Source organism: Centrocercus urophasianus, unplaced genomic scaffold, assembly GCF_019232065.1.
Source record: "Centrocercus urophasianus isolate 14NV4802_14NV808 unplaced genomic scaffold, USGS_Curo_1.0 seq_12, whole genome shotgun sequence".
NCBI classification, from domain to species: Eukaryota; Metazoa; Chordata; class Aves; order Galliformes; family Phasianidae; genus Centrocercus; species Centrocercus urophasianus.
Genome location: NW_024884364.1, coordinates 32,512,171 through 32,527,564, shown reverse-complemented (window position 1 = coordinate 32,527,564; position 15,394 = coordinate 32,512,171). Strand labels below are relative to the sequence as shown.

At 41.6% G+C, this 15,394-nt stretch overlaps 1 protein-coding gene across 1 annotated transcript; it reads right to left on the bottom strand.

Moving 5' to 3' along the window:
- Positions 1–4,339: 4,339 nt before the first annotated feature.
- On the bottom strand, positions 4,340–14,660 carry FAM3B (FAM3 metabolism regulating signaling molecule B). The gene is made up of 8 exons (XM_042810386.1): positions 14,630–14,660; positions 11,592–11,735; positions 10,161–10,284; positions 8,809–8,867; positions 7,653–7,703; positions 6,405–6,492; positions 5,151–5,283; positions 4,340–4,809 (listed from the first exon to the last, which is right to left on the bottom strand). The coding sequence occupies exons 1-8, from the start codon at positions 14,646–14,648 to the stop codon at positions 4,720–4,722; spliced, it is 708 nt and encodes a 235-aa protein (XP_042666320.1). The 5' UTR covers positions 14,649–14,660; the 3' UTR covers positions 4,340–4,719.
- Between the last annotated feature and the right edge of the window lie 734 nt (positions 14,661–15,394).

Sequence of the window (15,394 nt, the reverse complement as noted above, 5' to 3'; positions counted from 1 at the left end):
TTGGTGAGGACATCCCATCCTCTGCTCATCACAAAGCACCCAAGTCTCCTCCACCTACCGTGTTTAAGCACTGTGCCACGAACAGAAGAAAACAAAACTGACAGTCCAACACCGCATCTTATTAGAAGTCTCTATGTCTGGATGATTCAGCTGCATCTCTGAGAAAGCAAAAACCCAGTGAAGCTGAAGAACACTGTGTGGTGACTCATGCTGCAAAGGGCTCTCGGTAGCTGAGATTTGATTCAGACCACCAGCACGTGACTTTTACTATTGCCCATTCATAGAGAATGGAGCACCGTGAACTTGCTTCATGGGGACTGGCAGACAAACCAACCTCTTTGCAGAAAGAAAGGTACCAAAAGCTTCTTTGGGAATGGTTAGGTGAGGCACACAAAATACTCCCAGTTAATAGGAAGCAATCATAAGCACTCTGGACAAAATATGTCCTGATACGTTCCCCACACAAACCTATGAACAGTATCTGTGTGATCTGATGTAATGGAAAGAATGATAACAATGCAAAATATTGTACTTGGAATTGGTGTTCCTGTTCCTGATACATCAGAACAGTTATCCACTGACAGGCATACAAAACTAAATGTCCAGAGCATTCTATCAAAGAAAGGCTGCTTGGGCAACTGGGTAATATCCTCACCTCAGCATTAAGCAAGGACTTCTTTGGCGTTGTTAAGGTTTGCAAGCAATTGCAGGAGCAGTAAGGCAAGATGCTGCTGAGGCTTGGTAATGCCAGAGCTACAGCCCTACTTTGCTTTTTACCTCCAAGGCGTAGCAGCAGTACACTTGTGTTAACTGCTAAAAAGAAACTGATGTTGGCCTGGGGCCCTCAGCACAAGAAACACGCAGAGCTCTTGGAACAGGTCCAAAGGAGGGCCAGTGGATCAGAGGGCTGGAGCACCTCTCCTATGAAGAAAGGTTGAGGGAACCAGGCTTGTTTAGCTTGGAGAAGAGAAGGCTCCAGGGAGACCTCTTTGTGGACTGCCAGTACTTGAAGGGAGTATATAAACAGGAGGGGGAACAGCTCTTTATGAGGGTGCATAGTGATAGGACAAGGGGGAATGGTTTTAAACTGAGACAGGGAAGATTTAGGTTAGATATGAGGAGGAAGTTTTTCCACACAAAGGGTGGTGAGGCACTGGAACAGGTTGCCCAAGGAGGCTGTGGATGCCCCATCCCTGGAGATGTTCAAGGCCAGGCTGGATGTGGCTCTGGGCAGCCTGGTCTGCTGGTTGGCGACCCTGCACACAACAGAGGGGTTAAAACTAGATGATCATTATGGTCCGTTTCAACACAGGCCATTTGATGATTCTATGATTATGATATGATGTAAAATTTAATTGTAACTGACGCAAGATCAATTGTAGGCTGGAGTAGAAGGTAGTGAGTGTCAAACTGCAGAGTCCCATGACTGCCACAGAGCCTGGCATCCTCAGATTTGCCTGCTATTATTACTGTAATTAATTATGTTGGTTTTTTTGCAATTCAAGCAGGCAACAAATTTAAAGGAATAACTGTTGAGCCAGTAACGTGAACACTGCCCAAATAAAATAGTGATCATGTAAAGCTGTACACTTAAGAAAATAAACATATAGAAGCCTTATGTCTTAGCACTGATCTGTCTGATAGGAGTGCTGAAGAACAAGCGGTTAGATCCCTTTAACAGCAGCACAAGTGAGGGGTGATTTAGTCACAGTACTATAACACACCTAAGGAGCCTACACAGAGTACTGCTTCAAATCTCCCAAGGAATAAGCTCTGAAGTATCTCCCAGAACTCCAGACAGCTGTGGCCAACTTCGTCACAACAGATGCCTGTGAACTCTCTCCTTTATTTTTATTTTTATTTTTTTTTTAACTGAAGGAGGTATAAATAACTTTTCTTTAGTGTTAAGTAGCCAGTGACTGCTAGCAGACCTTGAGTTTTCCATTCAAATTCCTACATTTCAAGAATGAGGACAAATTTAGGATGTGGCACGACAGTTCACATGCATTTACCGTCACACCAAAATGAACCCTGTGACCTACAAAACGTGTAGGATGAACAAGCAAAAGAAGTATGATTTAGATGTAGAAAAATACTGAAACAAGTATGTAAGTACTCTTTTTTTTTTTTTTTTTTTTTTTTGGGGGGGTGGGGTAGTTATCTAAGGGATCCCATTTATGATCTTTCTGCTTCTCTCCTTTCTCTTTTGAACTTTGACTCTTTCTTGGGAGGAACTATTTTACGTTTTGTTTTGTTTTTGCTCCCTTTAAACGGCCAATTCTGTTTCAGAGAAAGGAGTCTTATTGTTTACATACAAATTCAAAGTCTGACAAAAGCCGATCTCTGTCAGACTCACATTTTGGTCGAAATGTTTTTCCATGTAGTGCTCTCTAGGCTGTGTCTGTACACAGTATTTAAACATCTTTTCCTGTTCTCATCTCTAGCTTAGGGGCTATTTTTCCAATTCTGAAGCTTCTTTCCCAAGGGGCTATCTCTAGGCACCATTCTGGGGACCCTTTTCCCCTGTTTTCGGGAGCTCCTATTACCCATCCCTCCAGAAAGCTACTGTGAACTACCAGCTCACAGATTATCACACCCTGATTTTCGGATTTTGGGCCCAATCCCTTTGGAGTACTACGCTCCTATCTCTCGGATTAATAGGGGTGTACTGCTGGCACTTCATCAAGTGCTGTATAATCAGTTGAATGTATAGATGCTATAGCTATGAAATATACCAGAGAGTTTGGCTAAGCAAGTATTATATCAAAAGAGAACAGATAGAAAACTTACCCGTATCCTGGGCTTGCTGCGACACTCTCCAGAAGAGATCCTTCCCCACTGGTAGGCAGCTCTTAAATGGGTCTAGGAGAGGTGCAGCCAGGTTCCACCCCTTCCTGCAGCACAGGTGAATTGCCTTCAGCTGTGCTCCCCTGGCTGACTCAGTGCTCGCCTCAGGTGATCAATCAGAGGTTCAGGCCGTGACTCAGCAGTTCCCATACACAGGGCACCGCACACCAACAGCTCCCTCCCGAGACTCTTCCTTTCACCATCACAGCTGCTTCATCTGTCTCTGGTCGTGCCCCTCGCAGGACAATGGAACCGCAGATCGGGACTCTGCACTCGCTTTGCACTGAATTTGCACCTCAGTTGCACACACTCAAGAGTCTCCACCGACCCCCAAGGCAAGAATTAAATTCCCTTACCTTGGCCATGCACAAAGTTATCAGGTCGCAAAGGCCAATGCCCGTGCCTACCTGCTTCTTGGCTTTGTCAGAGCCTGTCCTTTATGTAACAGCCTCGGTTTCTTATCGGCTGTCCCAAGGTGTCACCCCACCACCCAGACAGGACTGCTAAAATCAGCGGGGTGCACCTATCCTGTTCAGGACAGTGGGGGAGACCCCTGGGAGGTGATAATTATCCCAGACGACCCCTCCCCACTGTTGGAAATATCCAAATAATTTATCAGGATGGTATCTCTGATAAAGCAGCTTTTATTTGCAATTGCAATGGCGGGCCTCCTGCAAGCAGGAGAGCACACAGAAAACAGTGTTGCATCTTTTATGCCTTATTGCCCGACGCTTATCTCTTTCTCCCCTAGTTCCTCACTGGCTGAGTACTTTATGTTCACAACCTTCTCGACGCTTCACTAAACATACAAACAGTGGACAAACATAAATCTTCGCTGGCTAAGCATAAACTTTTAATTAATTAACTAATTAACTTCTGACCCTTTGGTCATTATGTTTGGTCATTGTTTCTGGATATCTGCTCGTCCACCCTTGCATAGAGATAAGCTCGGAAGGAGGACAGAGGGGAGTATCTTGATACCTGCCTGTCACATCCCAAGCTTCTCACGGAGTGAGACAGTCCGGCCTGGTGTAGAGGCCCTACCTTCTTTGATGTTTGTTAAATCTATTTTTCTTTTGCTGGGAGTTTCTTATCCTAACAGAACAACCCTACAGTGTGTTTTCTAATCCCTAACACTACACCACATTGTTTGGAACATTTAACAACTTCTTGCAGTTTTGCAAGAAATAATTAATCACATAATTCAGTAATTAGGTCTCCAAAAGATGCTGCTAACGTACACAGTATTTCTAATTTTTCGATCTAAGGATAAGTTACAGAATACAAATACATTGTGTTCTACTTCTTCAAACCAATTGCCCTTTTTAATATCTAATGCAGAAACAACATCCCATTCCCACACATTAACAACGTTATTCCAGACTGTTAACATTACCAAAACCAGCTCAAAAAACATAGTGGCTTCTTCTGAAGAGAAGTTACCAATAAATTAGTACCAAATAATTTATTTTATATTATATTATATTGTATTTGTATTTTATTTTATATTATAGGTTAGACTAAGTTTTATGTTAGTTTATAAGGGGAACCAAAAGGAAACACACGTTAAAAACAAGTAACTAACAAGTCACTGATGACAATGTACAATCACTTTCAATAACCCTGGTATTTTACAACCAACTGTCTAAGTACTGTAATTTCAAACCAGAGCATTTTCTTACCACTTGCATCAAAAGATCTATTTGTTTTCAGATTAGAGAAAAACCTCACAAATGAAAGCAAGAGTAAAAACTGTATATATGACTTATTTTACAAATGCTGTTCAGGTGCTTATTGGGCTCTGGACGCAAACTACCAGAGTTACATGTTTAAAAATATAGAAGAATCTTTGCTAAGGAGGTATGGATTTGTTTACATCAGGTTTCTTGGGATACAGCCCTCTATCTGTATTTCAGCTGGCCAGCCACCGTATCTATTCTTCTTACTGTCAGAGTGGTTTATCTGTTAAAAATAAAACAAAATAAAATGAATCAGTATTTGCGTTTACCAAATTAGTTTGTCAAACCTTATACAACATAAAAGAGAAACGGAAGCTGAGGGGTATGTTAGACATCTTATTCAACATAATGGGTGAAGATTCCACCGATTTCTCTTACACTCTGCCTAAGAAATCCAAAGATTCAAAGTCTCAGATCTAAAGCAAAGAATAATGACACATTAGAGAATTTGCTTTGAACAACTGAGGCTGATCCTGAAGTTACTACAGATACCCCACAAGATCTGCACCTAAAGTTTACATCTGAGACAGAGACAAATAAAATTGAAAATAAAATGATCCTGACCTTTTCTCTTTCGATATCATCTGGAAGCTTGAAGCCTTTGGCAGCTATAAAAGCCCAGCTTGACCTGAACTTCATATTTTGTATTTCTTTACTTCCCAGAGCTTCTACTAACTTTTTGGCATTACTTTTCAACCTAAAAATAAAAAAATAAAAAATAATAATAATATGAAAAAAAAAGCTGAAAAAGAACACTTTGGCTTTATAGTGAGGAGTGGCTGGTGGAACTGGGATTGTTTACCACATTGCTCTCTACAAGTAACTGAAAGGAGATTGCTGTGAGGTGGGTGCTGGTCTTTCCCCTCAGTTCACGAGCAATAGGACACAAGGAAATGGCCTCAAAGTTTTTATCGGAGGACACTTGGGTTGTACATCAGGAAGAAATTTTTCACAGAGAGGGTGGTCAAGCAATTTTTCACAGAGAGGGCGGAGCAGGCTGACTAGGGAAGTGGTGCAGTCCCTATCTCTGGAAGCATTTAAGGGATATGTGGATGTGGCACAAAGGGACACAGTTTAATGATAAGATTCACGAGGTCAGGTTGATGGTTGGACTTAATGATCTTAAGGGTCTTTTCCAATCTAGATGAGTCTATAATTCTATGGTTTACATTAGTAGGTTGGCACAAGAAACAATTAGAAGTTAAAAACTTCCCGAGTGCTGTCTTACTAGCATGCCATTAAACCTACAGACCAAAATTATATCTTTGAATTCCTCTTCTCTACATCCCTGATGTCAATACCATCTGTTTGTAACAATGCAGCAGAAAGAAATACGTCTCAAACACTGAATTTGTAAAATTTGACTTTTTATTCCTTTTTAAATGTGGACAAAAGCTTCAAATGTTTATCAGCCAAATGATTAACACTGTCCCTGTTTAATTATGGTATCATGACTTCAATCATAAGATTTGAAAGGACTTGAAGAATCAGGTTAAGATGTAAGAAGGAATGCAAGCTAGGTATGTTCTAATTAGAGCTGTGGATACCTTTTTAATAAAAGGTTGTGATGCAGAGATAATAACACTGCCCTTTATGATGATAATTGGTGCTTTTAGACAAGCATGATGCTCTCCTTCCATCTTTGGAAGCATCAACATATATGACATGAGCAAGCACTGAATGTATATATAATCCAAACTTTTAAGAGAGGAAATGACTATACAATGAAATGAAACACTCCTTTAAACCACTGTACAACAGTGACTGCCAGGCTATTTGTTGCTGTGTTTCTCAGCCTGTCATGAATAGTTTCCTTACCGGGCGCTTCCATCATCATGAGTAACCATGAAAAGCAGGGACCCTTGTGGTGCACTTTCAATGAAAGCCACCATCTCTTCTGAGTGGTCTGTTGAATTAATTACACAACTGGTTACTCCCTCACACACGATCACATTCCACCTACTTTCCCTTACATTCAACTTCTCCTCACTTTTTGACCTTGCCTACTCAAAATGAGACCTATTTAGGCAATCTTTCCATGCACCGGCACAGGACTTGCCTAATCCTTGAAGATGCAGAAAGCTGCCAGCTCTCACTGAAGACCAGAACAAAGGTCGATCTATAATTCCCAGCTGTAAAGAAAGATACTTCTGAACCTCTGAAAACAGATAACATTTACACATAAGCTGAGATTTTACCCTGCATAACACTCCACCAGCAAGCAAAACATGGAATAGTTCAGAAGTCACTGATACTCTGTGCCTTTATTTTTGTGTGCTAAATACCATGCCAACTGTATATCTAAGTACACACCCCACTGTACATCCATTTGCATTAAGTGGCAGTCTATTTGCAGCACTAAGATATCTATTTATAAGGCATACATTATTTTCTATAGAAAGTAAGTGTATTGTGTGGCAGTAGCCTTGGAGACATTGCAGTCCATACATCATATAAAAATCTGAAGCCCCATGATTAGACCCAGTGTGATTTCTGTTCATGCATGCAAGGTCATAAACATTCTTAAGTGGTGAAAGAATTGGCTGCAAGTGCCTCATAGCGTTCTGTTTCTTCTTAGTAGGAAGTAAGGTAAGGTACCATCCTAAGTCTGGAAAATGTATTAGAAGCTATTCTTAAAGTAGATCTTCTGTTTAGCTACATAGTAGTGTAGAAAGACTAGCTTATTACTTATTATGATTTTGCAAGTAGAAAAGAATAGAACAAAATGTATCAGAAAAAAGATTTTGCTGAATAGATGCAGTATCTGGTAAGTGCTGTCCTTTGCCAGACTGAAATAACGGAGAAAGAAAATAGCAACTAATCACAACAAACATTAACTAACTCAACCAACAGAAAAAAAAGCCCCACATCTTTTCAGGAAAAGTTGTTGTCAGAAGATCTGGCTATTGATCTGGCTATGTTTAAATGACTACAGCTGCTGTTTGTTTCTAAGTGATCTTCTTCAATGAAGAAGCACAGTCACTTAAAGACTAGGACAAATATTTTAATATGCTTTTATTGAACACTGAGATGTTAACAAAAGCTTTGTTGCACTCTTTTCCCTACCTCCTTCCCACATGTCAAAGAAATTGGCTGATGTTAGTGCTCCTGTTTCATCTGTAAGAAAAGATTGAAAGTACAAATATGAGCAAAAATGGTTACATTTATCAGCATGCACATCATTTTCAGCAAAAGTGAGGCATCTCTAAGTTCTGGTATTATTGTGCTTCCAATTTTTCATTTGCATTTTCAAATTGGAAGAAATATAGAATAATGGAAATTTGAGATTCAGGGAAAACATTTTGTGTAGTCACTGCTTGTAGCTGCAGTCAGCTGAAAAAATTGTTCTCAAATCACTTCTGTTACAACACAGACCTGCAAACTGTCAGAGAGAAATCACACTGGAAATAAACAAATTCTTCTTTAAACAAAAGCCTGAATCTGAACATCACTGATGACAAAACCATCATTATTTTTGTTTTAAGGAAGAAATTCAGTTTACTGTGCACATACGTACATATACTACATTAGGTCACAACCATACACATAGAAATTGATTAAGCCTGATTGTATTTGAATGGCTCCATTCTGTGCAGTGTTTCAGATTCTTGTCTACGTTAATTGAGCCCAGCAACTCAAATAAAATCATGAAGGTTTAGACAAGGCTAAAACCTTGTTTAACAATAATGAGACAAGGAAACTGGAACAAAAACGTTCTGTGATCAAAACCAACTTTTCAGTGCATCCCTTGCTTCCACTCCCCCACGATATTTAGCAATCATTTTTCTAAGGATCCATCATTGAATGCATTGCATTTCACCACCATACCTATTTATCTAAGTTAAAGTGGTGCATGAGACCTGGAACAAACTACAGCATCAGCTTTCCAACAGCTACTATTACAAGCACTTTAATATTAATCAAGCTTCGAGTTTGTTTTTCTGTCCACTGACCAATTCTAGAAAAGGAAATTGTACCTCATGTAGAACTGCAATTCTCAGTTACTGTATATCTTTTTATTTGCTTATACTGATTATGGACATGTTTCTTTCATTTATCCAGAAGACTATTTCTCTCAAGCAGTAATTTGTCCTTCTTACATTTAACATGAATCAAGTTGCAATTTCTCCTTTGCTTCCATACTAGCTACTAAAAACACCCCAAACATTTGTTTTTTTAATCATCACAAAGGTATGCCTCTAACATCTTTAATCTTACTTACAATTGACAATGGCTATGTTTATACCTCTTCCAGCATTACCCTTTTCTTCACTTATAAGCCTGGAATTGAAAAGAAGTGCTGTATCAGTAGATTTCATCCTTCCAGAGACTCTGATTCAGATTTACCAATGCTAAGCCATTTCCTGGTGTTCAAACTTTCTCATTTATCTAATTCAAGAGCTAGTAGTAAGCAAGAGCTTTGGCTTTAAAGTCTTGCATGTTATACCAGTCCATTTCCTTCAAAGATACTTAATGAGTTCTGCAAAATGAACCAGATCGAGAAAGTGCTTTGTACAAATCCATCCAGAAAGATAAAAAAGAAAAACATAACAAATGTGTGGGTTCATTTTTATGATAGCAAGCCATGTGGCTGTATCTACTTCAAACATCACTTTAAGGATTTAAAGTCACTTTACTTGTCCGGTCTGAAAAAGGAGGAACAAACCTGACTTTCAGAAGGTGCTGACTACTCAATATATGTCCTGAGTGACCAAAACTAAAAATCATAATTGAAACCAACAGCTGAAAACAGCTTATCGACAGGAATAAAGACAATAACCTGAGATGTATGTATTTAAAAAAAAAAAAAAAGTTAAATATTATCAGATATATGCTGATGTTTACCACCAATAAAGCATCAACAATTTACAAGTCTTTTGATCTAGGTTTAAATGACTCAGACGACATGCTTCTCAAAACCTACATCTACCTATCAATAAAAAAGTTGAGTCAGCCCAGGATATGAGAGAAAGCCAATCAAACAGACCAGATACTGAGCAAAGGCAAGTATACTACATAGAAACTACAGTGTCTGTGAAAGGAAAATACAACCTTCAGCAAAAACAGTACAGACCCACATGGCAGCGATGTGCTACCCAAAGGCAGAACACACAAGAAGAGGAGAAAAATTTAAAACAACTTTAAAAAACACATTTATAAGCATATATTCAAAGTCACTATCTCCACGTTATCTTTAGCTCTTCAGTGCTGTTAAGTCTCTACTTTAGGCCAGAGTTCCATGGAAATGAATTGTCTCGGTTTGAATCATCACCATAAAGCTCACCAGAATGAAGCAGAGAAGAATTTGTATTTAAGATGGAATTCAAATCATGCTGCAGAAGGAGTGCCATAAAAAGGAAAATAGGAACAGGAGGAAAAACTCACTTGTTCCTAAGAGACCTAGGGCATACTTATTAACTGAAAAGGGAATATACGGTGACCTTTTTCTGCATGTAATTTTACTGAAGAGGTCTTTTCTTTCCCTAGGAGCTTACTTGCTAGTGAACCAAAATGAAAGATCCTTCTTTATACTACAAAGTATTGACATATATTAAAAGTCAGTCTGGTACTTACAGCTCATCCTCAAAACAGATTTTAGCCAGCTTTTCTTTGCCACCGCCACTAAGAATCCGATAGGCATAGCTCCCTGGTGAGCAGGGAGACCAGTGATCACACTTCTGCCTTCTGGGGAGTGGGGCTACAACAGCAAAGATGAGGAAGTCTTCCTGAGTGCTACATAAGCAATTTCTACATGGAAAGAATCACTTAGCGTCAACACGCTAATATTTAAGCTCACACTTATATACACAGAGGCCAACACTGTCAGTTTTCCAGTATTGTGGCAACATTCTCACAGATTTGCTTGAGTTTTGGGTTATTGTAGGCTTTCAAAACACTGCTGGGAAGAAGAGCTAACTTGCCTAGAGAAAATAATTCCATATACTCTCGATTCAAATCAGATCATGCTATTTTGTACTATTTCTATTAAAGGTAAACAAAGGCTATATGGATAAAGAATTCCTACAGATAGCTTGAAGCTGACTGTCACAATTCTAAACATTTTTCACACAATAACAGTCACAGAATGAAAAAAACATTAAGTCCATCAGATCAGAAGAAAAAAAAAAAAAAGAGAACCACATCACAAACTTTGGCTAGCGATTCCACCAGTTATGGAAACTCTAAAAAACACCTAAGATATAGTCAAAGCTTCAGCAGCAGCTTTGCAGATTGCTTATGCTTACATGCTAACAAACAAATAAGGTGTTATTAGATTACTAGTCAATTATTAATATTTGCATTCTGGCAAATGTCAAATGACATTATGTTTCTTCAGAATAGTGCATAAGTAGTCGTCCAGATTTACACCAATTAAATGAATTCACTTTATCCATAGAATCATAGAATCACCAAGGTTGGAAAAGACCTAAAAGATCACCCAGTCCAACCGTTCACCTATTCCCAATAGCTCCCACTAAACCATGTCCCTCAACACAACATCCAGCCTTTCCTTGAACACCCCCAGGCTCGGTGACTCCACCACCTCCCTGGGCAGTCCATTCCAGTGCCTGACCACCCTTTCTGAAAAGTAATACTTCCTCATGTCCAGCCTGAATCTCCCCTGCCGTAGCTTGAAACCATTCCCTCTGGTCCTAACAACATCCAAACAACATCATTCTTATAATAGCTTGTTAGGTAACAAGAGGACAAAAGGTAATGGCCTTAAGTTACACCAGGGCACGTTTAGGTCAGATATTTGGAAAAATTTATTCTTAGAAGGAGGAGTGCTGCAGTGGCACAGGCTGCTCAGGGTGGTGGTGCAGTCACTGTCCCTGGAGGTGTTCAAGAGCTGTGTGGATGTGGCACTGAGGGACGTGGGCATGGTGGGGGTGGGCTGGTGGTTGGACTGGGTGATCTTAGTGATTTTATGATTGTAAGCCCTTTTTAATTTAACAAGTAAATAGAGAACATCAGATAAAAGGAAAAAAAAATACAACTACATACCCCTCAACACTGGTTTCTTTCCAATGTCTTGAAGATAAGCTATAGATGTCGACAGTGTCTCTTGTGATAAATGAGCAGCAAATAAGTATCCCAAGTACCAAGCAAACGATGATGCCAACAAGAGCCCTGATAACTTCACAAAATCTGCCAAGAAGAAAAACACAGATATAAAGATGTACCCATAGCAACACACACACACACAAAAGTATTTTCTCTGGCACTGCTACAAAAACGGCTATTTTTTTCTACCACTGTGTTAACCTTGCCTTTGGTGATATGGTGACAGAGCACTGGTTGCACACTCATCTCTCACAATTTCTTTCATCTTGAAAACTTCATCTTTGAGAAGAAAACTCACCCCCTGCTCTGCACCACATCCCCTCAACCCATAGTTATGATACTGCAAGGAGACATGAAATTCAATTCAAAAATTAGTACCAGATATCATACATGACTACATAGGTTGCATACAATTACTGCTGTTTTTGTGTTATGCGCAGACACTAAAATAATGGTTTAAACCACAGGTGTGCAACCTTTTCGGACTACTTGCATCACACCAAGTGAAGAGGAATTGTCTTGGGCCACATATAAAATACATAATATATATAAGTAATAAAACTAATTCTAAACTAATGACCTTTAGTGAAAATAACACATCAGTCTGGTTCTTGGCAGTCTTAAAATCTGTTCTCAAATTTATTGAAATGGACAGCAAAGCTGTGTATTTTTCACTTTTCACAGGACTGTGTTTAGCCAACGTATCAAAATGCATATAATTATTTCCCATAATCTGTTAGCACAGATTGCACCCTCCCCATGCCCTGGTTTTGGCCCCAGCAGTGTGGATCGCACATTGCTGTGAGGCTGTTTTGAGTGATGGATGTGTGTCTGGGGCCAGGCTGGGCCTCTCAGTGGGGCAAAGCCACCACCATGTCACATGGGGCAGTGGCCGGCTGCAGCGCAGGCTGGGCTATGCTGTTGCAGCACAATCATCCATTTTCACCATGCTTTCCCCTCACACTGACTGGCACAGCCAAGGAGGGCTCAAAAACTCCCCTTTGCAGGCTCAGCTGTGCAGAGACCAAGTGACAGACATCACTGATGGGTCTTGGTGATCCCTGAGCCGGGCTAGTGAACCTGCCAATCCCAGGAGGCAGGGTCCATCAGGATGAGCACACTGAAGACACATTCCTTATTTAGAAGGGATACATTACCTGAGTTATGATGTTAAACAGTGAAATATCACAGTGGAATTGGGAAACCCTGGCTTTTACAACCGTTAAGACTTCTGTCCCTTCTCTGCTTATCCCCTCTGTAGAATAAGGTCATATTCTTCACTCGTTCTCCTCAAGTCTTGCTTTGCAAGTCTTACCTCTTTCACACTGACTGCCTGACTTGTCTGCATCTGTTAGTGCAGAATGGACATGATAGTACAATGTGCCCATTCTGGAGGCTCTGCTTACGTTTATTCACGCCAAAAGGAAGTTTTGACATTTATCTTAAGAGTAGAATTTACTGCCTCAAGTTCAGTTTATAATACTACACAAAGAGATCTTCTCTCGTACAAAGCTTTGACTTCTCTAGCCTCTGTATCAACTACTGCATGACACTGTTCTTGTATTGTACCTAAAAAAACTCCACCAAAACACACACACAAAAATAACAAAACTCAACAGAAAATAGTTGTAACACTAACTCCGAATATTACGAAGAAGAATCACAAACACACCCTATTCTCCATAACAGCAACAGAACTAGGAAATCCTCTGAGTCAGAGGTGTCAGCTTAACATCTGAGCTACAGTTGTACTTCAACCTTCGTATCTCAGTGAGGGGCAATGCAGATCATTATGAACATTTGAAGTTTTATTTATACAGTTTCTCATCTTTTTTATAAATAAAAACAAACAATAAGGACAGTACATCATCTTTTCAAGCTCTTAAGATGTTCTGTGCCACTGTATTTAAGAGTTAAAGGATTATGACAGGGAAAGTTATATAAAGGGAATCTTCAGAGAGAGAACACATTTTGCCATTTGCAACATTTGCAATCTTAGGCAAAGGGAATTCACAGAATCACAGAATGGTTTGGGCTGGCAGGGAGCTCAAAGCCCACCCGCCCCAACCCCTGCCATGGGCAGGGCTGCCTCCCACCAGCTCAGGCTGCCCTGGCCTTGAGTGATGGAGGGATGGAGTCCAGAAAACTGTTGTAGAACATTGCCAGTGAACTTCTGGCTTTGCCTCTGGGGATTCAGAAGCCAGTGGGGGACTGCACTGAAGGCATCAGTGGAGTCCACTGGGTCTTCACTTACTGAAGACACATATACCACGCATATTATAAATTCCCCACACAGAAATGCATAAAAACCCATAGCAGCTAAACCATACACTCAAACTGAAGAGAACTTAAGACTTGCTACAAGCAGCACTCATAAAATGAGAAGCTGGGTCTACATTCACAGAAGCAAGGCTGCGCTCACGCTGAGCTGAAAGGTTGTGGTTCAGCATGGCTGCAGCACTCAGAGGTGTGAGGGAACCGCATGCCACAGAGAGGCGCTTGGCCTGTGACAGGCAGATACTGAGCTGAAGGGGCAGAGAGGCATAGGAGGATGAAAACACGTGGAAAGATGAAGTGGTGGTGGAGAAGGGCACGTCGGGAAGACCTCGGAAAACACCTGTCCCATTTTCCAACATCTCCGGTTCCTTTCTGCTCAGGTGCTCACTCGTACCTTGGCAGCAGCGTAAGCACAGCACACCTCTGTTTGTGCTTAGCTGACTTGAAACACTCGCACTGCCACGCCTCGACAACACATACCCGCTGCTCCAAGGCCGGCATTCAAGGGGAGAAAAAAAAAAGGCACCTGGAGGCTTGGATTAAATTCTGCTGATCGAAAGAAAAAAAAAAACAAACAACTAATCCGGCGTGGATTCGCAGTATGATGCTTCCCAGAGGCTCGTACCGCAGGCGGCTGACAGCCGGGGAAAGCTGCGCTCTGGGAGAACCAGACAGAGGAACGCTGAGGGACTGCTACTCACAGTGCCGCCTCTGCCACATCGCTGGCACGGGGATGGGCCGCCCACCCCCTGCCCGCCGCCGTCCTCCGCTGCTGCTGCTGTTCCTCCTCCTCCTCCTCCTCCCCTCTCCTCCGTTCTCCTCTGACCGCAGGCACTGATCCCCGTCTCACCGGGCCGTCAGCAGAGTGCCGGAACGGGCAGGGGAGAGGCCAGCTGTCCGCGATGCCCCGCCTTGGCACGGCCCTGCGCCGCGCCCTGCTGCTCCGGGCTATTCGTTCACACATGGGGGAAAGTGTAGGTGGTTTTCCTGGGCTGACAATCTGACCTTAAGCTAGCCTTGCCCCGGTCATCAGGCGTTCCCGTGGATGGTGACAGTTGCCGCCACCATTTTCTGAGGGGGCTGTGGGGTCCTGCTGGCAATGGGGCTCGGTCCTGGCGATATGGAAGTCTCATGTGTCCTTGGCAGGGGCAGCAGAGGGCCCGATGCTCTGAGGGCCACGTCTGCTCTTGAGGGCAGGAGAGGACTATGAAACAAACTTCCTTTTGAGCTTGTAAAATACAGCTGTACCTCTAATCTAGAAAAGCCTCCAACAGCTCAACTGTTCAGTCTGGGCAAGAGGAGGCTGAGGGGAACCTCATCACTCCCCACAACCACCTGAAAGGAGGCTGTGATGAGGTGGGGTTGGCCTGCCAGGTAGCAGGAACAGGACAAGAGGGAGTGACCTCAGGTTTTGCTGGGGAGATTCAGGTTGATATTAGGAAATATTTGTTCTCAGGAGTAGCAGT